At 46.4% G+C, this 23,186-nt stretch overlaps 1 protein-coding gene across 3 annotated transcripts in view; it reads right to left on the bottom strand.

Annotated features, from left to right (window-relative positions):
* Positions 1 to 23,186, bottom strand: part of EIF2AK4 (eukaryotic translation initiation factor 2 alpha kinase 4) — a 184,569-nt gene that overhangs the window by 30,058 nt on the left and 131,325 nt on the right. For 2 of the 3 annotated variants that reach the window (XM_073554166.1, XM_073554169.1), the window contains exons 23-28: positions 22,651 to 22,772; positions 21,571 to 21,620; positions 17,333 to 17,501; positions 16,523 to 16,639; positions 16,089 to 16,154; positions 8,690 to 8,866 (exon numbers count right to left, since the gene is read on the bottom strand). In XM_073554166.1, coding sequence (XP_073410267.1) covers positions 8,690 to 8,866; positions 16,089 to 16,154; positions 16,523 to 16,639; positions 17,333 to 17,501; positions 21,571 to 21,620; positions 22,651 to 22,772 — 701 coding nt within the window. The remainder of the gene's footprint in view (positions 1 to 8,689; positions 8,867 to 16,088; positions 16,155 to 16,522; positions 16,640 to 17,332; positions 17,502 to 21,570; positions 21,621 to 22,650; positions 22,773 to 23,186) is intronic. The other variant, XM_073554168.1, reaches the window with a different exon arrangement.

Here is a 23,186-nt window from a genome sequence, read left to right as displayed (position 1 = left end):
CAAAGCACATAGGCAAAAATATCTATACATGCTCTCCATTCTTCATATACTAAAGAGCATGGGAAGGTCCTGTACTGCCCCCTTCAGGTTCTGCACAGGCATAGCAGAGAGTTTTCTGTTCCTGAAGTGTTCTTTCACTACTTCTAACTAGTGATGAGAGAGAGCTGGGATACGGCCTTATCCGCCATGCTCATGTGCTAACAGTGTCTTTGTCGTGCTTGAATACTATGTTCTACTCCCCGCGGCTACATGTCTCTAGGCTGTTTGACAGCCGCTACACATGCAGGGATTGTCTAACAAACAGGCAATCCACCTTATCCGAGCATGTTTGCTCATCACTATTTCTAACCTCTACTTGCTGGAATTATCCGTGTCCTCATTTTTGCACTTGCTGTTCTGTCAACATATGCCCTTACAACAAAAATATCTGTACCCACTAGATTTACACTCATGTACACATGTCACATACTCGCAGAGTCAGAATGACTGGTTTACAATATCCTGGCCAGGATTTTCATTCTGGCTGTAGTAACAAGTTCAACAATGCACATATTTGGTGTTATACTCCTAAGAATTAGGGGGTCCCATAATTATTGCATATAAAAATGCTTTTACCAGTGTTTCCGAACTTCAGTCCTCACAGACCCCCCCCAACAGTTCAGGTTTTCAAAGATTTCCTTAGTATTGAGATGACATAATCACCTGTGCAATACTAAAGAAGTCCTGAAAACATGGTCTGTTGGGGGCCATGAGGACTGGAGTTGGGGGACTATGGGTCATACCAACTTTCGATTAGCCAGCCTGGTCTGACATCACATGAGCATTAGGCCACAATTAAAAGCCAGCTAATTAAAAGAGCTGGGGATGTCAAAGGTAATGTGCTGGGCTCCCATCCAGCGGACCCATCACAAATTGGGTTGCTGGACAGGTTCCTAAAAATCGATTAGCATTGTCTCTATCCAGCACCCAGTTATCTGCAAATAAAGATAATTTGGCATTGAGCAAAAAGAGCCCCTTGCTGTATTAGAAGGAAAAGAAGATTTTGGGTAATCAACATAAAATCCGTTTCTTGGAGCCTTCATTGGGGGGACACAGCACCCATGGTTTCTTGTGTCCCCAAATGAAGCGCTAGGGAAAAGATGATTTTGGACACTCACTGTAACATCTTTTTCTTGGATCCTTCATTGGGGGGGGGGGGGGACACAGGAAACCATGAGTGTTGTGTCCCCCATTGAAGTGATAGATTTTACTGTAAATACACAATCATCTTTTCTGTCTTTCTAGGAACATCCATTGAGGGAGACAGCACCCATGAAATGATAGACAAAACAGGACTTTCGGTTACTGACCGTAAAATCAGTTTCTCGGAGCCTTCATTGGGGGACACAGGAAACCAAGGGGTGTATGCTGCTGCCACTAGGAGCCTAACACTATGCACAAAAAAGTTAGCTCCTCCTCTGCAGTGTAGACCCCCCCACTGACTGGCACTAGGTTAATCAGTTAGTGAGAAAGCAGTAGGAGAAGCAACATGTAAAAGAAAAAAAAACACAACTCAAACTGTAACACTATAACACAGCAAGTAGAGCTGATAAACATTGGAGGGTGCTGTGCCCCCCAATGAAGGCTCCGAGAAACATTTTACGGTGAGTAACCAAAATTCTGTTTTCTCTTTCGTTTCATTGGGGGACACAGGAAACCATGGGACGTCCCAAAGCTGTCCCTGGGGAGGGAATAGCAGAAACTCCGTTCAGGTCAGAGAACTCCCCGCTGCTGCCTGCAAGAGCCTTCTACCTAGGCTGGCGTCCACCAAACCGTAGGTATGGAAGCTAAAAATTCGGCGAACATGTGGATGGAAGAACAGGTTGCCGCTTTGCAGAGTTGCAGGGCGGATGCCCTAAAGAGAACTGCCCAGGAGGCACCCACTGCCCGGGTAGAGTGTGCCTTAATCCCAAGGGGAGGCGCTCTGTTCTTAACCCAGTATGCCTCCAGAATTGCCGTCCGGATAAATGGAGCAATCGTAGCCTTGGAGGCCAGCAGGCCTCTACGCACAGCCTTTAGAATGACAAAGAGAGAGTCTGTCTTCCTAATGGGGGCTGTCCTAGCCAGATAGACCGGCACCACCCTGACCAGGTCTAACCTGTTCAATGATCGCTCCAAAGGATGAGTCGGAGCCGGGCAAAAAGGGAGGACAATATCTTCATTTAGGTGAAAAGCGGACACCACCTTGAGAAGGAAAGAAGGTAGAAGCCGCAAAACCATCTTGTCCTGGTGGAGAACAAGGAAAGGGGGGGGGGGATGACAAGAAAGAGCTGCCAATTCCGAAACGCACCTAATGGAGGTGATGGCCACAAGACCACACCACCTTCCAAGACCTTCAGAGAGACCTCTCGAAGAGGTTCAAAAGAGAACTCCTATGGGCCTCCAGGACCAGATTGAGGTCCCAGGGGTCCACGGGTGTCCGGTACAGGGGCGCAGCATACTACCTGGAGGAAAGTTCTGACCTGAGAAGAGGATGAAAAAGAATAGAAAGCGCTGACACTAGCATCCAGTCCAGCCTGCAGAAATGCCAGAAAGGAAGGGAGAGCAAAAGGATATAGGCGGGGTATGATTAGATTCACACCAGCTGAAATAGGCTCTCCAGGTCCGATAAAAGACCTGGGACAGTGACTGCTTTCTAGCCTGAATCATGATCCGAATAACCCGATCTGAAAACCCGGACGCTTTCAGAACTGCGGTTTTAACAGCCATGCCGTTAAATTGAGCGACTGAGAATTCTGCTGGCAGATCGGACCTTGGGACAGAAGATCCGGTCTGTCTGGAAGCCTCTAGGTGGCGTCCGCGAGAAGACTGATGATCTATGCGAACCAAGACCTCCTGGGCCAATCTGGTGCAAACAAAATGACTGGCACCCCTTCCGCCTTGATCATCTTCAACAGCCTTGGAAGAAGGAGGAGGGGAGGAAACAGATAGGGAAGAGCAAACTGTGACCAGGGTATTGCCAGAGTGTCTGCGTCCACAACGAGAGAATCGCGGTACCTGAAAACGAACCGTGGAACCTTCCTTTTTTTAAACCAGTCATTTTTATTTAGGTTTCAAAAGATTTTAAACAATAAACAGTGGATATCAATATACATGTAACAATTCACATATCTTGTAATAATACAATCAAAGCCATCCCCCCCTCCTCCAATACTCCTTGTGCCGGGTATACTTGAGAGTATTAGCAATCATATCACCGCCATCCAGGAGGCCCATATTTTTTCGAAAGTTCTTTCACCATGCCTTCGCCTGTAAATGCTTTCCTCTAAATGCATTACCGTACGTGTCTGAGCAATAAATTCCCTCCTAGTGGGGGGTTCCGAATCCTTCCAGTTTGCGTGCCACATACAGCAACCTCGCTATTGCCACTTTGTAATGTTCTGAGACAGGTATCCCATCCACCTCCCCCAAAACACACAGCACTGGATTCCTGTCGAGCGTACATGCATAAGCTCTCTCAATTTTGTTGATAACGACCAGCCAGTATGCCACCAGCCGCGGACACGACCATAGCATGTGTAACAGTCCGGCCTGGTCTGTGCCACATCTAGGGCAGCTAGAGTCTCCCCTCAAGCCCGCCTTGAATAGGACCAGCGGTGTTTTGTATGTTCTTTGTATTACATATAGTTGGGAGAGCCGTGCCTGCTCGTTTAGAGAGATCTTCGGGACATATTCAAGAATAGCCTCCCATTGTTCTGTTGTGAGGGTACCCACCTCCCTTTCCCATTTACTCTTTGCAGTGAGGTGATTGTCCCCCAGATAGGAGTGTAGTAGATCATGATATATGCTCGATATAACTCCCCTCGTCCCTCCCTTCATACACACAAAGTCTAGTACATTGTCGCCCTGAACCGTCATGGCTCCCAATCTACACTGTGCCCTCCAAGCATGTCGAAGCATATAGTATTGAAACCCCCATACCGAAGGCAAATCAAATTCCTCTCTCAATGTCTCAAAGGTCTTCAGGTCCGTTCCACTCTGCAGCTGGCATACATATCTCACTCCTTTCGCCTTCCAATTGCCCATTTGACGCGGCTTATTAAGTTTCGGCAGATGCTCATTGTCCCACACCGGTGAGTACCTAGTCAGCTCATCCACCCCTCTGATCCTTTTAATGGTGTCCCATACTTTCTGAATCATGCCTATGGTAGGATATGGTGCTCCCAGTTTCTTAAAGGTACCATCCTCTAGACCCTGGATAAGTGGGCGTCTCCCCGTCACATGTACCAGCACCCGGTGAGCTGCTCCTCCACAATCGAGCTCTCTCCATCCCCTGACATGCTGGCCCTGTACTGCCAAGAAATAGACCCATGGATTTGGTGCGGCCAGTCCTCCCTCTTCCTTTCCTTTTTGCAGAGTTCCAAATTTAATCCGTGCCTGCTTCTTGCCCCATATCAAGGATCTGAAGATAGAATCAATGCCCCGAAACCGTTTTTTTGGTAGCCATATCGGCGAATTGTGCAAAACGTACATTAGTTGTGGCATAAGGACCATCTCAATCAGGTTAGTTCTACCCGTTACCGTTAAAGCCAATTTGCACCATGCACCTATTTTCCCTTTAAATTTCTCTAGCAGAGGAACCAAATTCAGACCCGTGAATCGGGACAGTGGAAGAGCTACCCATATCCCTAGGTATTTAAACTGGGAAACTAGCTGGAGTTGTTTCCCCCTCTCATCTATCTCCTCCGCTTCTATTGCTCTATCCACAGCCATGACATAAGACTTGTGCCAATTTATCTCCAGTCCCGAAATCCTCCCAAATTGTTTAATTACATCCATCGCGCACCCCAGTGTCTCTCCTGCACTTTCCAAAAACAACAGGATGTCGTCGGCATACAATGATATTTTTTCTTCCAGCTTCCCAAATTTAAATCCGACCACTCCCCTCTCAGCTCTGATCTTGGCCGCCAGGGGCTCCACTGCCACCGCAAACAATAGCGGGGACAGCGGACACCCCTGCCTTGTGCCCCTATGCAAGTCAAACATCCCGGACTGTTCTCCATTCAACTTAACTACCGCCTTTGGGGATGAGTACAATAACTTCACCCAGGCAATGAACGCGGGGCCGAATCCCATCAGTTCCATGATTTTCCATAAGTATTGCCATTCCACGCTATCAAATGCTTTCCTAGCGTCCAATGACATCACTATTCTCCTGCCACCATTATCAGCCCGTGGAACCTTCCTATTCAGCCAGGACGCCATGAGGTCCCATCGAAGGCAAATTTGATGGAAGACATCCTGATGCAGAGACCACTCTCCGGCCACGAGACCCTTGCGGCTGAGAAAGTCGGCGGCCCAATTGTCCACGTCAGGGATATGTACTGTGGAAATCACCGGAACTGTCGTCTGACCAGATGAAAATCTTGGATACCTCGGCAATCGCCAAGGGACGCCATGGTGATTGACATATGCCACCACCGTGGCATTGTTCGTTTGAGCTCGGATTGGCAGATCCCTGAGAAGCCTTTCCCAGTGACGTAAGGGCAGAAGAATGACCCTTATCGCGATGTTGATCGGCAGAGAAGATTCCTCTGGGAGGGGGTGGGTTTGGGCCCTTTTTCTATCCTGACGAGCCTGTGGCCTCTCTTGGAAGGGATATAGGATGCCGAGGTGCTTCCCTCTTTGGAAGCATCTGGTCAGGTTTTCTCGTTCTCCGGAAAATACCCCATCAAATTCTCAGTGTGGCAAAGACCTTGGGAGCTGGTCTCGACTGTTAAAACGAAAACGCCTGTTCTGCGTGTTCCATAGCAGTATCCGTAATGTTAAAGGTCTGATTGACCGCCATAATGAGGCTCTGGACCATGTCTCTCATATTAGAGGCCTGGTCAGATTCCAGGTCCAAATCATCCTCTGACACTGGGGAGGAGGACCGTGATGAAGCAGTGTTCCGGGAAAGACCAAGGGGAGACACAGAGGGGGAGGAGGACCTAGAACGACGCTCTTGCCTGGATCTTTTACGGCCCATGCTGGTAGGCACAGCCGGTGAGTTCTGCGATCCGCTAGCAACGGCGCAGGAAGGGGCAACCTCCTGTCAAGAGCGTAGACCAGGGTCTGCAAAACCTTGGTGAGGTCCGCCACAGATTATGACAGAGAGGTAGCCCACACTTGGATATGGGCACCAGTCTCTCCTGCAGTAGGGGGCTCCTGGTAGCAGGCACGGGGGGCGGGCTGCTGCAGTTCTGACAGAAGGCAAAGGACTGGCCTAAAGGGAGCTTGCAATTACATGAAGAGCAGACAAAGTGCCTGACAAGAGCAAAAGAAGAGGAGGAAGCAGGAGGATGAGAGTGCTCTCCTTTAGGATTAGGCATGATAAGAAGCAGACCCTCTAACTCAGGGTTCCCCAACTCCAGTCCTCAAGGCCCACCAACAGGTCATGTTTTCAGGATTTCCTTAGTGTTGCTCAGGTGATAAATTGCTTCAACTGTGCAATACAAAGGAAATCCTGAAAACATGATCTGTTGGTGGGCCTTGAGGACTGGAGTTGGGGAACCCTGCTATAACTAATGTCAGAAGGTTAGGGGACGGAAAGATATATGCTGAGGAGAGTCAATCTGCAGAGCAGAGCTACTCCCAAGAAGCTGCAGGTCCTGTCTGGTTCCAGACTGTAGAGGGAGCTCCAGGACAGTTGCAGGAGTAAATGCAGAACTTCCTGCAGAGAAAAGCCACCTTCCAGGTCCCAATACCGGCAAATGGTGACTGAGGGGAAGAAGAGGAGGGCCTGTAGTGAAAAACGCGGGGAGATTCCATGCCACTGGAGGAATGGGAGACGTGTGCATTAGAACTTGCACAATGAGGCTGGAAAAAGAAGGCGAAGCTAACCCCGGGAGGCCCCCCAGAAGGAGCGGAGGTAACCATGGGCGCCTCACCCCCCGAAGGGGCGTGGCTAACAGCGGGCACAACCCCGAGAAGGGGGAGCCAACCACCCCCCCAGAAGGGGCGGAACTATTAAAGATGAGGGGGCATGTCTACAACAGGCAAAAAAAAAAAAAGGCCCACCCGATGATGCATGGAAGAGGGGCGGAGCTAACTGCCAAGGATAGGCCATGCTGTAAGCCGGAGACTAACATGGAAAACACTCACGGATGATGCAAGAGAGGGCAGCGTGGAGGCCCCAAAGTTAACAGTGCCGTAACCATGCGCCCCCCAATCATGCTCCACTGCTCATTCCCAGTGCCTACCATAATAAAACAAGGGAAAGCAAGATCTTCTATCTTCATTCTTTCCTTCTTCCTTCATCTCCCCAACACCTCTGGACAGGAACCCGAGAGGAAGAGAAACAGATGTACCTCTCCATAGAAGACCATCGATAAGACATCCGACCCTCTTAGACTGAGGGACGTCCATGCCTCATGAAACTGACAGGTTCTGGTGAGCGAGTGGGTAGGAGACAGGGGCCAGGACCAAAGTTAGGAGTCACCTAAACACTCTTCTGTGTTAGGGGTTGGGGTCCTGCCGACTAGACATATGAGGATACGGGGTGGCAGTAGATGCCATACTCAAAATTTACATGAGAGTAAATTTTTGACTGTTCACACTGTATCCCTCCAGTGGTAAAGGAGAAAATCCATCTGAAAAAGAAGAGACGTTACTGGAAAACGCCGAAAACCGAGTTAGATATGGGTCTAATGAAAGACCTGTGTCCACCTCCTACTGACACTAAGGCCTCTTTCACACATCCGGCTTTTGTAATCCGGCACGATGCGGCGAAATTTTTAATAACCGGATCCAGCACCGGATCCGGTTTTGTCCCATAAACTTTCATGGTTGCTGCATCGTACCGGATGGTTATGCGTCGTGTCCAGTTGTTGCCGGACACGGCAAAAATTAGCCGTCCGGCATCTGCAAAAAACGTTCTCTGCAACGTTTTTTGTCAGCGCCGGACCGGCTTTTTCCACAGCGCATGCCCGGACTCTGTGAATGTTAACCCCACAAGTGCCCGGCGAGAGAGAGAGAGATCTCTCTCTCTCACCCGGACACTTGTGAGAGATCTCTCTCGCCGGGCACTTGTGGGGTTAACACTCACAGTGTCTGGGTGAGCGAGAGATCTCTATGTGGGGTTAACCCCACAAGTGCCCGGCAAGAGAGAGAGATTCTCTCGCCTGGACACTGAGTGTTAACCCCACATGTCTCTCTCTCCACCCCCCTCTCCCCTCCCCTCCCTTTCAGAAGCTGTCTCTCTCAGCGGCTGCCTCTCTCGTCCACCGGTTTATATGTTCCTCCTGCGGCTCCTTTAAATCATGTCCGAGCCATATCAGACGCCGCATACACATCCGGTGTCACCACTGCAGGCCGGATGCGGCGGCCCGGCTTTTCGCCGCACACCGCCGGACCTCACACACCGGATGTGTGAAAGTAGCCTAAGCTAAAGTGATTAACCTAGTGCCGGTTGGTGGGGTCTACCCTGCAGAGGAGGAGCTAACTTTTTTTGTGCATAGTTTCAGCCTCCTAGTGGCAGCAGCATATACCTCATGGTTTCCTGTGTCCCTCAAAGCGATAGCGAGAGTACTTTATAGTCTAGCAGCTTGAGCATAATAATGTATGGAGCAAACACAAAGTCTGGACATTAAATTCTGTAATTCAAGAGGTAGAAGCAGCCAAAAGCAACACATGACAAAAGGATAAAGATACATGGCAGCACAGCTCTAACCTGGAGCTTAATGTTCATCTTCTTGACAAGTGCATTAATTTCCTCCAGGTCTTTTAGGCCTTGTTTGGCCAGCACACCTACTGCCGATTTCTGCTTGGTCAGTGAAGTCATCATAGATTCGAGCTCCTGAAGTTCTCCTTTCTGCTCAATATACTTATAAAGGCGATTCAACTGAAACTGAAGATATTACAATAATATTATACTTACATAGATGTATAAATAGTCATTGCAGAGATTCTGCATATGCAGACATCATCAAGCAACAAGAATGTAATGAAAATTAATGATTCACATTGTTATTTGTTGTGTCTTCATTAAAAGATTAGGGCTACATAACAAAAGAACTGGACGACCAAGGTTTCATTTAACATCTAATTATTGGCATATTGGTTTGCGGGAAAATGCTGGTGACAGGTTCCCTTTATGGTACATTTGGGAGGCACATAAATTAGAATGATCAATTTGATTGAGCATACAGGTGTAGGTCAATTTGATATCAATGTAACATGGGCAAAAACAAAACAGGGATTTTTGTATATTCACCGTAAAATCCTTTTCTCCGAGCCACTTATTGGGGACACAGGACCATGGGTGTATGCTGCTGCCACTAGGAGGCTGACACTAAGTGAATATAAAAAATAGCTCCTCCTCCTCTGCAGTATACACCTACTACTGGCTCCAGCCGAACCAGTTCAGTGACAAAGCAGTAGATCAAAACCATTAAAAACGGGTACAACAGGTCAAACCAAAGTATAAACATAGCCATTAGGCCAACAGAATGAGTACTGTCTCCCCCAATGAGTGGCTCGGAGAAAAGGCTTTAACGGTGAGTACACAAAAATCCCTGTTTCTCCTTCGCTTCATTGGGGGGAAACAGGACCATGGGACATCCTAAAGCAGTACCCTGGGTGGGAAAAACCGACATAACAGATTAAACCCCACGTACCAACTGTCTAGAGATGCGCTACCGCCGCCTGCAGGAATCATCTGCTCAGGCCCGCATCTGCTGAAGCCTGAGTGTGAATATTGTAATGCTTCGAAAACGTGTGCAAACTGGACCAAGTCGCAGCCTTGCAAACCTGTTCCGCCGACTCCTGGTGAAGAATGGCCCAAGAAGCACCCACCGACCGAGTGGAGTGTGCTTTAATCCCCACTGAGATAGGCTTGCCTCTGACACGGTAAGACTATTGAATAACAGAGCACATCCACCTGGCTATTGTAGACTTTGAAGCGGCTAGTCCCTTCCTGTGACCCTCAGGAAGCACGAACAACGCGTCCGTCTGATGGAAAGGTGCCGTCCGTGAGATGTACCTTCTGAGAGCCCTCACTAGATCCAAAGTGTGAAGAGCCCTTTCAACCCGGTGTACCGGAGCCAGGCAAAATGAGGGCAGGATAATATCCTCGTTAAGGTGAAAGGAGGAGACCACGTTGGACAAGAAGGACAGAGAAGGCCTGAGAACCATCTTGTCCAAGAGGAAGATTAGAAAAGGAGCTCGACAGGACAGGGCGGCCAGCTCCGAAACCCGCCTGACTGACGTCACCATGACAAGGAAGGCGATCTTCCATGAAAGGTGGGCTAGTGAAACGTCCCGCAGTTGTTTGAAAGGAGTCTCCGGTAGAACACACAAGACCAAGTTAAGGAATCCAAAGGCGTTATATAGGGAGGTACCACGTGGGAGACCCCCTGAAAGTCTTCACCTGCAGCTTGGAAGCGATCCTGCACTGGAACAAAACAGATAAAGCAGAAATCTGACTTTTGAGGGAGCTAAGTGCTAGACCTGAGTCCAGACCAGACTGAAGAAACTACAACATGATGGGGATGGAGAAGAGGAGGACCAACGCGGTCTCTGCACCATGCGAAAAAGTTTTCCAGGTGCAGTGATAGATGCGCACTGATACAGGCTTCCGAGCGGTAATCATGGAGGAAACTACCTCTTTGGAGAACCCAGCTTGGGTTAGGACCCAGGATTCAACAGCCAGGCCGTTAAACACAGGGCCTCTGAGTTCTGGTGGCAAATCGGGCCCTGGGAGAGTAAGTCCGGTTGATCCGGTAGTCGCCTGGGTACGTCGACGCCGAGTTGCACCAGCTCTGTGTACCACGCCCGGCGTGGCCAGTCCGGAGCGACCAGAATCACTGGGTCCCCCTCCGCCTTGATCTTCCTGATGACCCTCAGGATTAACGTAAGTGGGGGAAGACTAAACTGACACCGCAGAAGAACCAGTACATCCGCCCAGATGGCTTCTGGATCCCGGGACCGAGCTATGAACTCGGGCACCTTGGTGTTAAATCTTGAGGCCATGAGATCCACGTCCGGAAACCCCCAGCAATGACAAATCTGTTGGAAGACCTCCGGATGAAGTGACCACTCTCCCAAGGCGAGACCTTGACAGCTGAGCAAGTATGCTGCCCAGTTTTCCACACCCGGGATGTGAACTGCCGAGATGACTGAGTGGTTTCTCTCGGCCCAGTGGAGGATGTGCTCCACCTCGCGCATTGCCTCCCTGCTGCGGGTGCCCCCTTGATGGTTGATATATGCTACAGCTGTGGCGTTGTCTGATTGAATTCGGATGGGGCAACCCGCCAGGAGATGATGGAACCGCCGAAGGGACAACCAGATCACTCGAATCTCCAGGAAGGCGCGATTCCCAAGGTGACCAACACCCCTGTGCAGTGTGGTGGCAGAAGACAGCTCCCCAGCCGAGAAGACTGGCGTCAGTAGTGACCACCAGCCAATGAACCAGGAGAAAGGATGTCCCCAGGATTAGAGAAGACCACAACGTCCTCCACCTGAGCACCTGCTTGACCTGCAGGGACAAACGGCATAGTCAAAGGGAGAACGGGTTCCTGTCCCAGACTGCCAGAAGCGCATGCTGCATAGGGCAGAGGTGTAGCTGGACAAAGGGAACAGCTTCCACTGCTGCCACCATCTTGCCCAGGACCCCCGTGCCGAATCGGATGGAGTGAGGATAAGGACGACAAAGTGCCCGGGCTCCCTTTTGAAGGGCTCACAACCCTGTATGGTCCTGCTCAGAGTATCTGCCCAGGAGACCACTGCTTTGGCTACCCACGTCATGGCAAAACAGGAAGAAAGAGTTGAGTCCGAGGCTCCAAAAACCAAACGGGCAAGGTTCTCTATCAGACGGTTCGTGAGATCTTTGATCAATGATCAGTCTGGTAAGGATAGGAGGGTTTTGGAGGCCAGGCGAGATACAGGTGGATCAACTGGAGGGGATTCTACCCATTGCTTACGCAAATCAGATGAGAAAGGGTATCTCGCCTCAAGAGGCTTCTGACCTGTAAAGCGTTTGTCCCGCAGCTCTGTATGTCGCCGAACTATGTCCTGAAACTCGGGATGTTTGGCAAAAACCCTATGAGGACGTTTGGTCCTGTGAAGGACATCACGTGATCCGGGATGGAGGTAGAGTCCTCGTCGCCCACGGTCACCCGATAATGCGGCGAGTCGAGGTTGAGGGGCCCGTCAGACTCGTACTCAGAGTTCTGTTCGCTGCGAACCCCTGGTGAGGATGAGCGAGAAACAGAGCTCATGGATGCCGAGGCACAAGAGAGCCCGGAAGACCTGCTATGGGTCAGTTTTCTAGATGCCTATGTATCCTTTGACTGAGAACAGCCCCTGAAGGCCAACGGTTCCCGTGTGGTAGAGGGACCCTCTAAGACAGGTAGACGGATGCCCCGACCAATGGAGGAATCTTGAAGGGACTCAAATCGCTTTAGCAAGTGAAGTCATGGACTGCGACATTGACGCAGCCCACTCAGGGGGCTACTAGGTACACTGGGGTCAGTAGTGGCGGAGGACTCCTGAATGCATTCAGGATCACAGACTTCGCAGAGTGGCATACTCTCTCCCCGTGGCAATGAAGTATGACAGGTGGTACATGAGGTGAAAAAGCCAAGTTACTTACCGGTAATGCTCTTTTAGTGGGTCCAAGACAGCACCCACTGGAGAGAGGAATCCGCCCCATAGGAACAGGAAACCTGTGGGACGGATCCCTCTCTCCAGTGGGTGCTGTCGTGGCGAAGGGTAAAAACACTGCATGTGTTTTGGTAGCCCCTCTTGGATGTCTTAGAGAATGACATGGTGTACCCCTGTATGTCCTGACTCTGCGAAATGCCCCAATAGGGAGAGTGGTGGCTAATCACCAGTGAAATACTGCAGAGAAGGGCCAATGGGTGTCGCAGCACAGCTCTTAGCCAGGTGCTGTGGCCCTGTGAGATGGTCCTCCTGGTGCTAGAGATCCGGCTGGATGATAGGATGTCTGCCGGGAATTGCCGGAATGATCTTGCAGCCAGCGGATATTCCCAACCTACACGTGCATAGAGGCGGCCGATAAGAAAAAATGGCCGTCGGGAGCAGGAAAGGCAGTCTCGCTCTGAGTGAGAAGCGCCAAGAGAGTGGGCGGTGCCGCCGGCGCAAGCAAGTGGGTGGAGCTTCTGGGTTGTGGCCTATAATAAGCCGAAGCCTGGGACTAAATTTTCGGTGCCGGCCGGAACGCACCCGGGGAACGCCCTGGGGAAAGCGCACACGCTACAGGAGCCCTCCTGCCGAGCACGACCCGGGCACTTACCCACAGTGATCCGGAGGCCCGTTGCGATGAAGCGCAGAGCTCGAACTGCTCTGCCTGCAGGTCAGGTGCAGCAGAGTGGACGGTGCAGGAACCCTCCATCCACCATCCCTTTGTTAGGGATGTGGAGAGGGACCGTCCACCTCCTTCCATCACCGCCGTTATATCAGTGATGATGCAGTGGGTGCCGCATGGACGCCATCAGTGCCTCTGTACATCCTAGAGGTTAGCTCCCTCAGGATGGGACAGGGCTACTGGTCCGGCTGTAGTAAGCCTGGCTGCAGAAGGAGTACATGGAGGCGACACTCCATGTTCCTGTCTGTTGGTGCGAGGAGAACGGTGCCCTGAAGGAACCCGTCGCCCCTAGAATAGAGCTCAGGCATGCCTATGAACGGTGTAGGAGGGGGTACGTGGAGGCAACACGCCACGTTACCACCTGTTGTTGGTTGGGGAAGATCGGAACCCTGAAGGGATCTGTCGCCCCTGTAATCCAGGGTTGTGGAGTCGAAGTCGGAGTCGTGGAGTCGGAGCTCATTTTGGTGGAGTCGGTATAAAAGGGTCCGACTCCTAACATAATAAATTGGGTATAATAGTTCAATGCAGAATGTGCTGAATATTTTTTCATAGGAATTTGGGAAAGTTATGAAATGTCCTATAAATGGCTGTTCTATTCCTGATCTAAGGCTACATTCACACACAGCGTTTTTGCTGGAATTTTGAGGATACGTTTTTCAGCTGCAAAAGCAGATCAGCTTTTTGAAAAACCACATCACCTGAAAGGTTTTTGAGCTCATAGATAATGTTTTCAATAGCAAAAGCAGATTAGAAGTCTGCTCTATCCATTTATCCATATCTGTCTATCCATATCTTATCTGTACCAAAAAGAATAAAAGCCATGTAGCACACAGACTAACACTCTTTTTTTTTTAGCACCAGTCAGGTACACCTCATAGCTGCCCAAAAGGACGCCCAGGACAGGCATTGCTCGTCTTAAGTAACACATCAACATCAAGTAATAGTTGGAATAAATAGACTGCATTCACCACATCTTAAGGTGCAGGCTTTATTTTCAAGTGTAGAGGTGTGCAGTATAAGGTTCTGCAGCAGCTGAGGTGTGCAGTATGAGATTCTGCGGAACAGTATGAGGTTCTGCCCCCCCCCCCAGTTTTGATCCTGGCTAAAACTGTTTCTTATAGATATGGCGAACCCTGAGGTAACCCTAAATGAAGATCAATGGACACAGGTGGCTGAATTGAAGGAATTGCTTAATCACCTATTTACCATGACTAAAAAATTACAAGCTGAGGATTTAACTCCTGGCATTTTCATAAGGGAATGGAAGAACTTGCTATTTTGCCTGTCCCAAAGAGGAGATTTAATTGCAGACGGTATTTTTGCTTCAATGAAACGGAGAGAGACACAGCTATTGGAAAAAAAAAATTTTCTGGCAGCTGTTCATGTGGACCCAAGTCATCGTATATTGCTTGATGATCAACAGCTTACTAAAGGAAAAGAAGCTCTGTCTGAGGTAGCAGTTAGTATAAGTGGCCTACAGGAGGACTGCCAGGCGCAAGAGGACTTGGGTCCTGACAGTGCTACTGCTGCCATATCTTCATCCTCATTAGATGAGGAGTTTGACTTTAACAAGTATTTGGATGATATGGAGCAGGCAAAGCGTTGCTGCAAGGAAAAAGATTTCACTCAGTCTCCTATAGCAAGCAGATTGACCATATTTCAGCAAAATGTTTCACTTGCTCTCAAAGAAAAAGAAAAATTCAACCGTTCATCAAAACTGTGCATGAGGCAATTCCTTTACACTTGGAAATTGTTAGAGATGTTGCCCATGTGGTTACGGCTTTGCCTCCAACCCAAGTTAGTGTAGAGAGGTTGTTCTCTGGCCTTAAAATTATTAGGTCAGATTTTAGGTCATCTATGAAGGAGGATCTGATGGAGGCAATTCTATTTCTTAGAACAAATTCAAAGACTGCACAAATGTTATTTAGTATGCTTTTGTTGAAAACTGTTTTTTTGCCACTTACATAGTTTATTACATAGCGTTACTGTATATATATATATAATCGATACTACATAGTGTATTACATATTTACAATTTATTACAGTTTTTTGTGTTCTAAAGTTGTATTCCAATAAATATATATTATGTTCTATCTAAATGTCTTGATTATTGTATCATAAAAATGATACGGACACTAAGCATGAACTGGTTCGGCTGGAGCCAGTGGTAGGTGTATACAGCAGAGGAGGAGGAGCTAATTTTTTTAGATTCACTTAGTGTCAGCCTCCTAGTGGCATCAGCAAACACCCATGGTCCTGTATCCCTCAAAGAGGCGAAGGAGAAAAGAATCCATCGTAATATTTTTTGTGTGATACTGTCTAAACTTCTATAGAAAGCAGGGGACAAGCTTCTAACCAGGGAACATGATAATGTTGGAAACCAACAAAGCCTGCTCCCTGTTAGAGTACTCCCATAAACATTAGACAGCCTGCATATAAAGCTGAAAATGTCAGATCTCAAAGTATCTGTGTAATGAGAACAACCAGATAATAACATGACCAGGCGCCTGTAGTGGGATATTAAGTTTAACATAGTAACATAGTTTTGAAGGCTGAAGGAAGACCTTATGTCCATCTAGTTCAGCCTATTTTTAGTGCAGCTGTTCTGCATTTTTGATCTTGGGGAAGGCAAAAAACCCACAGAGTAGAAGCCAACTCTCTCCACAGGGAAAAAAATTCCTTCTCCAAAGCTGGGTCAACCATCTACCTATAATATTCTGTTAAGTGGATGTACTGTACTTACATTGTTCACCGAAAGTGACAGGTTACAAAACTTTGCTTCCACTTCCCTTTTAGTAAGTTTGTCAATCTGCAGAAAGTAAAGCAAACGTTATTAAAGCATAAAGTAAAAGAAAAAAAAAGGAGAGGGCACATGAGCAGAGAGACAGAAGAGAACACAGAAAAAGAAAGATAGAAAATGTTCTACTGTCACATACTTTTTTGTATTCTTGCACTAGATGAAAGTTAGATGAGTCTAACAATTTAAGTGTGACTAGACAGCAATTTAGTGTAAATAGAGGTCTCCAGACCCCAACTATAGATGAGGTCAGGGAGAGAGGGTTCAGTCTGTTGGATCTTTTTCTTTTTTAGGGGAGACGAGCCACTGCCACTGTCAGGCACAGACAAATGCTTATGTTTAAAGAGCAAGATAACTGAAGCAGAAAAAAATATGCTCACCATTGCATCGTACAGAATGTTGTACACTTGCACAAGTTTATCTTCTGGCATGCCACAATGGAGTAAAATGGCTTTCAATAGAGATGTGTGGTTTATGTAAATACTGTAATTTCTCTCCTATAAAAGATATTGTCAGAATTCCACAATGAGCGAGCATGAAACATAATAATGCACATATGTTCCCTCTTGAAAATGTCTTATATAATCATTTACAGTTCAATGAATTCTACAAAACAGTAAAAGCCGTTCATCTCCCCTTCTTGGACGGCCTCAATGACACCAGTTTGAGGTGGCAGTCTCTGAATAATCCCAAGACGTATCCCAAGGAGGACCACAGTGCTGGTCACTGCACCACAAAACTATGGTGGTTTGCAATAAAAATGCACTTAACATAATGTACTTTCATGGTTGGTAGGAAAGAATGGCTGATGACAATTTAGAATTGTACCACTGAATTATAAGCACGGGCATAGCACAAGCGGCTGGTTGGCCAACAATGTTATCAGCATGCGGCTTTACCACAATTTAGTGCAGTTTTGGCAAAGATCATTTATGTCCAAATTATTTTTGCAATCAAACCAGCCGAGACATATCAGAGTATTACTGAACTGTGCCAATATGTGGTGCAGATGGAGCATCACCAGTCACCCATGAATAGTTGCACCACAGGTATTTTTAGGACCTTCCTAATCTGAATACCCACTAAGGTCAACTCAGAATGGACAAAAATCAAAACCTGTACCTTGTTGGTGCTACAATACATAGATTGATGTAAAGCCATAACAGCTTTTTAATGTAAACTACACATACCTGTAAAACTGGAAACTCCTGGATAATCTCATATATCGTATACATGGTCTCCGTAACTGGCAAGTAGCTGTTAGCTGATGAGGTGATCACATCAAATGCACATTCTGTGAGTTCCTTTGGGTGACAGCGGTTCAATTTCCGGGGTCTGAATACTCGTTCAATGCAGTATCTGTGATTACAAATATGGTTTAGTTATAACCTATATTACATCTGCCAAGACAAGAGACACGATTATGGGAGCTCTTTCTTTTGAAAGAGACTCTGGTTTGGCTTTTGTAAAGGGACGCACATTAAAAGGGAATCTGTCAGTAGGATCAGCCCTCCTAAGCCATCTATATAGGAGTAGGTCATAGGAAGCTGAATAATATGACACCTTGATATCTGTGATCAGATGCCTTATTCCAGAGAAAGCCACATCTTTTCTTAATATGTAAATGAGCTGTGAAGATTTGTGGGCTGGACATAGCTCTCCCTGAGAATCTGACATCGGAGCTTATTATAAATGAAAGGGAGCATTACGAGTGTGAGACATGTAGATCAGGAGAGCAGACTGTCAGTGATTACATGTCTCACACTGGTAACACCCCCTTACAGTTATAATAAGCCCTGGAAACAGATTATCTGAGAGATCCATGTCTGTCCCATAGATCTTTACAGCTCATTTACATATTAAGAAAAATGTGGATTTCTCTGGAATAAAACAATGGATCAAGATCTCAAGGTATCATTTTATTCAGGTCCCTATGACCTACCTACATATATAGATGGCTTAGGAGGGTCGATCCTACCGACCGATTTCCCTTTAACTAATAAAAGGTCACAAATTTCAAATAAGTGGCATCAATTTGGAGGAGAGCCAAGTTGCACACTTTTCTTCACCAGGAAGCATTGCCTGGCCTGTTAAACTCTCCCATTGCAGCTGACGCCCCCTGAAGAAGCTAAGGAGTGAAACGCGCGTTGGGGTCCTGGTCTCCACATGTTAGCAAGGTTGGTTTTTGACTCAACTTCAGGATTAATTGAATAGCATGTATTTACCATTTAGTGTGCTCACTGGCAGTAGTTATACTCAGGCTCCTCGTTTAAGATTTATGTGTGGCTCTTTCTGGGTTATCTGATTCCATTGTAAACCACTAACGGATATACTTGCTTCTATTGGCAGTAGTTACATTCAGGCCCCTCACTTGAGGTTTATATGTGGTTCATGTTTGATTACCTCATTATCTATGACAGCAGTTATATACTTACATCAGATAACGATAAACAGATAAACATTTTCTATAGACCCTCTTTTTGTATGCACTTTTTCTGATCTCTAAGAGGAATTATTATCTTTTTGTCGCACAGTGACAATTTTGCACTATGCACTTTATTTATTTTTTTGACTAAGATAGATATTTATGTGTCTTTCATATAAGACGGTCATTTTTTGCAATTATCCCACTTTTTTGGTGGATTGTAATACACATTTTTCTGAGTATTGTGCATTTTATCTGGATCTTTTATACATGCAGTTATGTCTATATTGCCAATTATTCAGCTTTCCTTGCTCATGTGGTGATACTAAGTGTCGCTGATACCCTTTTGTATTCAACTTTTGAATGAATTATCAGATTTTGTATTTTATTCATCTTTTGGTATATACAATAAAATTATTTAATTTTTATATATTGCTCTTTGTTCCACTGGTTTTTTTTTTGTTTCATGATTTGCTGTGGTGGATGAGCTCTTATTGGCCTTCTTTTTGGTTTATTACATACTAGCTGAAGAGCCCGGCGCTGCCCGGGCATAGTAACTAACTGTGGTTAGTTATAACAAATTATAATTATCCTCCATCCCATAGTCCCGTGCCCATATACCCATCATATATATCCTCCATCCCATAGTCGAGTGCCCATATACCCATCACACATCCTTCATCTCATAGTCCCATGCCCATATACCCATCATACATATCCTCCATCCCATAGTCCCATGCCCATATACCCATCACACATCCTCCATCCCATAGTCCCGTGCCCATATACCCATCATACATATCCTCCATCCCATAGTCACATGCCCATATGCCCATCATACATATCCTCCATTCCATAGTCCCATGCCCATATACCCATCATACATATTCGCCATCCCATAGTTGAGTGCCCATATACCCATCACACATCCTTCATCTAATAGTCCCATGCCCATATACCCATCATACATATCCTCCATCCCATAGTCCCGTGCGTATATACCCATCATACATATCCTCCATCCCATAGTCCCATGCCCATATAACCGTCATACATATCCTCCATCCCATAGTCCAGTGCCCATATACCCATCACACATCCTCCATCCCATAGTCCTGTGCCCATATACCCATCATACATATCCTCCATCCCATAGTCCCGTGCCCATATACCCATCATACATATCCTCCATCCCATAGTCCCGTGCCCATATACCCATCATACATATCCTCCATCCCATAGTCCCGTGCCCATATACCCATCACACATCCGCCATCCCATAGTCCCGTGCTCATATACCCGTCATACATATCCTCCATCCCATAGTCCAGTGCCCATATACCCTTCACACATCCTCCATCCCATAAGTCAACCATTATGACATCATAATAAGCGGCGGGGCTTGCAACCTATGATGACATCAGCGTCAAAGAGGAACCATTATCACATCATAATGAGGGGTGGGGCTTGATACATACACACTTTTTCCCCATTATGTGGATAGGGGCAAAATTGTTTGGTGAATTGGAAAGCGCGGGGTTAAAATTTCGCCTCACAACATAGCCTAGAACACTCTCGGGGTCCAGACGTGTGACTGTGCCAAATTTTGTGGCTGTAGCTGCGACGGTGCGGATGCCAATCCCGGACAAACACGCACATACATACACGCACATACATACATACATACACACATTGAGCTTTATATATTAGATATAGATGGCATAGGAGGGTCAATCCTACTGACAGATTTCCCTTTAACTAATAAAAGGTCACAAATTCCAAATGAGTGGCATCAATTTGGAGGAGAGCCAAGTTGCACACTTTTCTTCCCCAGGAAGCATTGCCTGGCCTGTTAAACTCTCCCATTGCAGCTGACTGTACAGGTCTAAACCTAGATCAGCACTAGGAAGCATTTTATAGGTATTTTCATGAAATAAGAGACAAAATTGCTATCTGCACAATTCTATAGTTGAAAAGCTGCAATCCATAAGGCACAAATACGAGCAATGTTTCAAGATCGGCCCCTGTCCCCATGGGACCACACATATAATTCACCTATTAGGAGGTGTTTGGAGTGTAGGAGGAAATTCACAGAAACACATGTAAAAAAACAAACAAGTAAGGCCTGTTTCACACTTCAGTTTTTTTGTGTCAGTTAAAATCCGTCAAAATGGCGGAAAGCGGATCCGTTGCTAACTGATGTGAACGGATGCCACCGAACCGTTTGTTTTGATGGATCCGATGAATGAAGAATTTTAAAGGAACCGCAGCCCGGGGAAGAGAGGAAGAAAGAGAGGAAGAAAGAGAGGAAGAAAGAGAGGAAGAAAGAGAGGAAGAAAGAGAGGGAGAAAGAGAGGGAGAAAGAGAGGGAGGAAGAGAGGGAGGAAGAGAGGGAGGAAGAGAGGGAGGAAGAGAGGGAGGAAGAGAGGGAGGGAGAGAGGGAGGGAGAGAGGAAGAGAGAGAGAAAGAAAGAAAGAGAGAAAGAAAGAAAGAAAGAGTGAAAGAAAGAGAGAAAGAGTGAAAGAGAGAGAGAGAGAGAGAATTTTTTTTTTTCAGCCGCCAGAACAGACTTTAGGGTTAAATTTCCGGCTGAGTGAAGACTTTCGGGCATGCGCAGTGTGAAGTGCGGATCCTGCCAGACGAAAAAACGTTACATGCTCCATTTGGGCATGTCGGCGGACGGCCATCTGTCACGATCCGCCGGTAATGCAACTCAATGGAAAAAAACGGATCCGCCAAACAAAATGGCGGATCCGTTTTTTTTTGCAAAACGGCGGATCTTGACTGATGGACAAAAACTGAAGTGAGACAGGCCTTAGACATAAAACAATGCCGTTGGTTGGATTTGAACACAGGACAGGAGCAATGCAAAGTAACAATACTACACACTAAGCCATTATCCCAAGCCCAAGTTTAGATGTGATTGGCTTCTGCAAGCAACACCTACATTGTTTGGTTGCAATGCTTTTAATACGAGGACTGATTGTGAATCATGACAGTTACCTTTTTAGGTTGGTTACACTGTTCCGTGCAACAAAACGTGCAAAAGGGATCTAAAAGAAAAAAAAAAAAAAGAAAACAGCATTAAAAGGCAGTTGCTCTATGATTATAGGCTAAGAATATGATTAGTAGGATGCTCTATGATTATGAACTAGCGATATGATTGTCTTAACTTGTATTGAATTTATTGTCTGTACATGTCCCCACTTAATTGTAAAGTGCTGCGGAATATGTTGGCGCTATATAAATAAAAATTATTATTATGATTATGGGAACTGCTCTACGATTTTCAGCTAGGGATAGGGGATTATTTTTAAACCCATTTAGTATGTGGGAATGCATATACAAATGTTAAAAAAATTTATGACAAGAGGACTTACAAAAAGGTAATACAATTCCTTAGACCCTTCATACATATTAGATAAAAAAGTTAGTCAAACCCACAGATTCTGAACAACTAATGTGTATGGGGTTTTCCAGACTGTCCTCCAACAGATCATGTCAAATCCCTGCCCGATCCTTTTGTTCTGTAGGGGATAAGCTGCTGGCAGAGGACTGTGGCAGTGGTTCTCTCATATATAAAAGTCAGTCAAACTCATCAAATTCAGTCAACCTATGTGTATGGGGGCCTCCTGACTGTCCTTTGACATATCATTTGATCAGATGAGACTATTCTGGCTGGGGGTCTCTCATATGGAGCACAGGAGCGCTCCCCCAAACAGAGTACCTGTGAATGGTGGAGTCGGGAGTGCAAGCAGTCTGCTGAACAATGATGTGGCCAACAGCCATCTAATGTGTATGGCCTACCTTACTCTAAGAGATTATATTTCTAGTAGTCTTATCCAAATGTCTCCATGAAAGCAGACTACAGTCAAACCCTTCAACCCTCTTATACTGAAGAACTTGACTGCAGGATAGGACTACATGCGGTGAGAGTCTAACAATGAAGACATGCACATGCTTGAGTACAGAAACGCCCTATAGATTTATTCTTGTACCAAGTATATACGCTTATAAGGTAATCTATGCATGTAGTTTAAACAAAACCAATGAGAAGTGGATTATAGCGGAGACAATACTTACCCTGAGATTGTATGGCAGTGTGACAAGCATACCACTGTGGTCCATGAAACACGCAGATTCACCACTTTCTGACACCATCTTGCTTCGAGGCATTAACAATGGCGTATGTAACTTCACAGCTCCTAAACCAGAAAAAGAGAGACAAGTCAACTCTCTTATTTTGCAATTTTTTTTATTTATCTCAGTGATAAAGGTATAAATGTAATTCTTATACGAAGTATGGACAACATGTTTATTTAGAAGGAGGCTCTACTATGTAGCATTTGGGCTGCTGGAAGTCAGGAGTTTTAGCTCCTTCTTCCTTGTCTATTAAGATTGGAAGTGGAGAAAGTTGCATGAAAAAAAATAATAAAAATCACACGTGCAGTCATGTCTCCCCCTAACATGACAGCTATGTGATATTTGGATGTTTTATGCAAATTCCTTCTCTCTCATTCTTTTTTAATATACAGAGAGGAAGGAACTAAAACTCCCGACTTCCTGCAGTCCAAATACAGCTTCCAATATTCAGCTTTTTAAAAGCTAAGAAGAAGCAA

Source organism: Dendrobates tinctorius, unplaced genomic scaffold (genome assembly GCF_039654945.1).
Source record: "Dendrobates tinctorius isolate UK_male_01 unplaced genomic scaffold, ASM3965494v1 ptg000208l, whole genome shotgun sequence".
NCBI lineage: Eukaryota > Metazoa > Chordata > Amphibia > Anura > Dendrobatidae > Dendrobates > Dendrobates tinctorius.
Note: the sequence above shows the minus strand (reverse complement) of the source record. Positions and strands in the feature narration are given on the sequence as shown.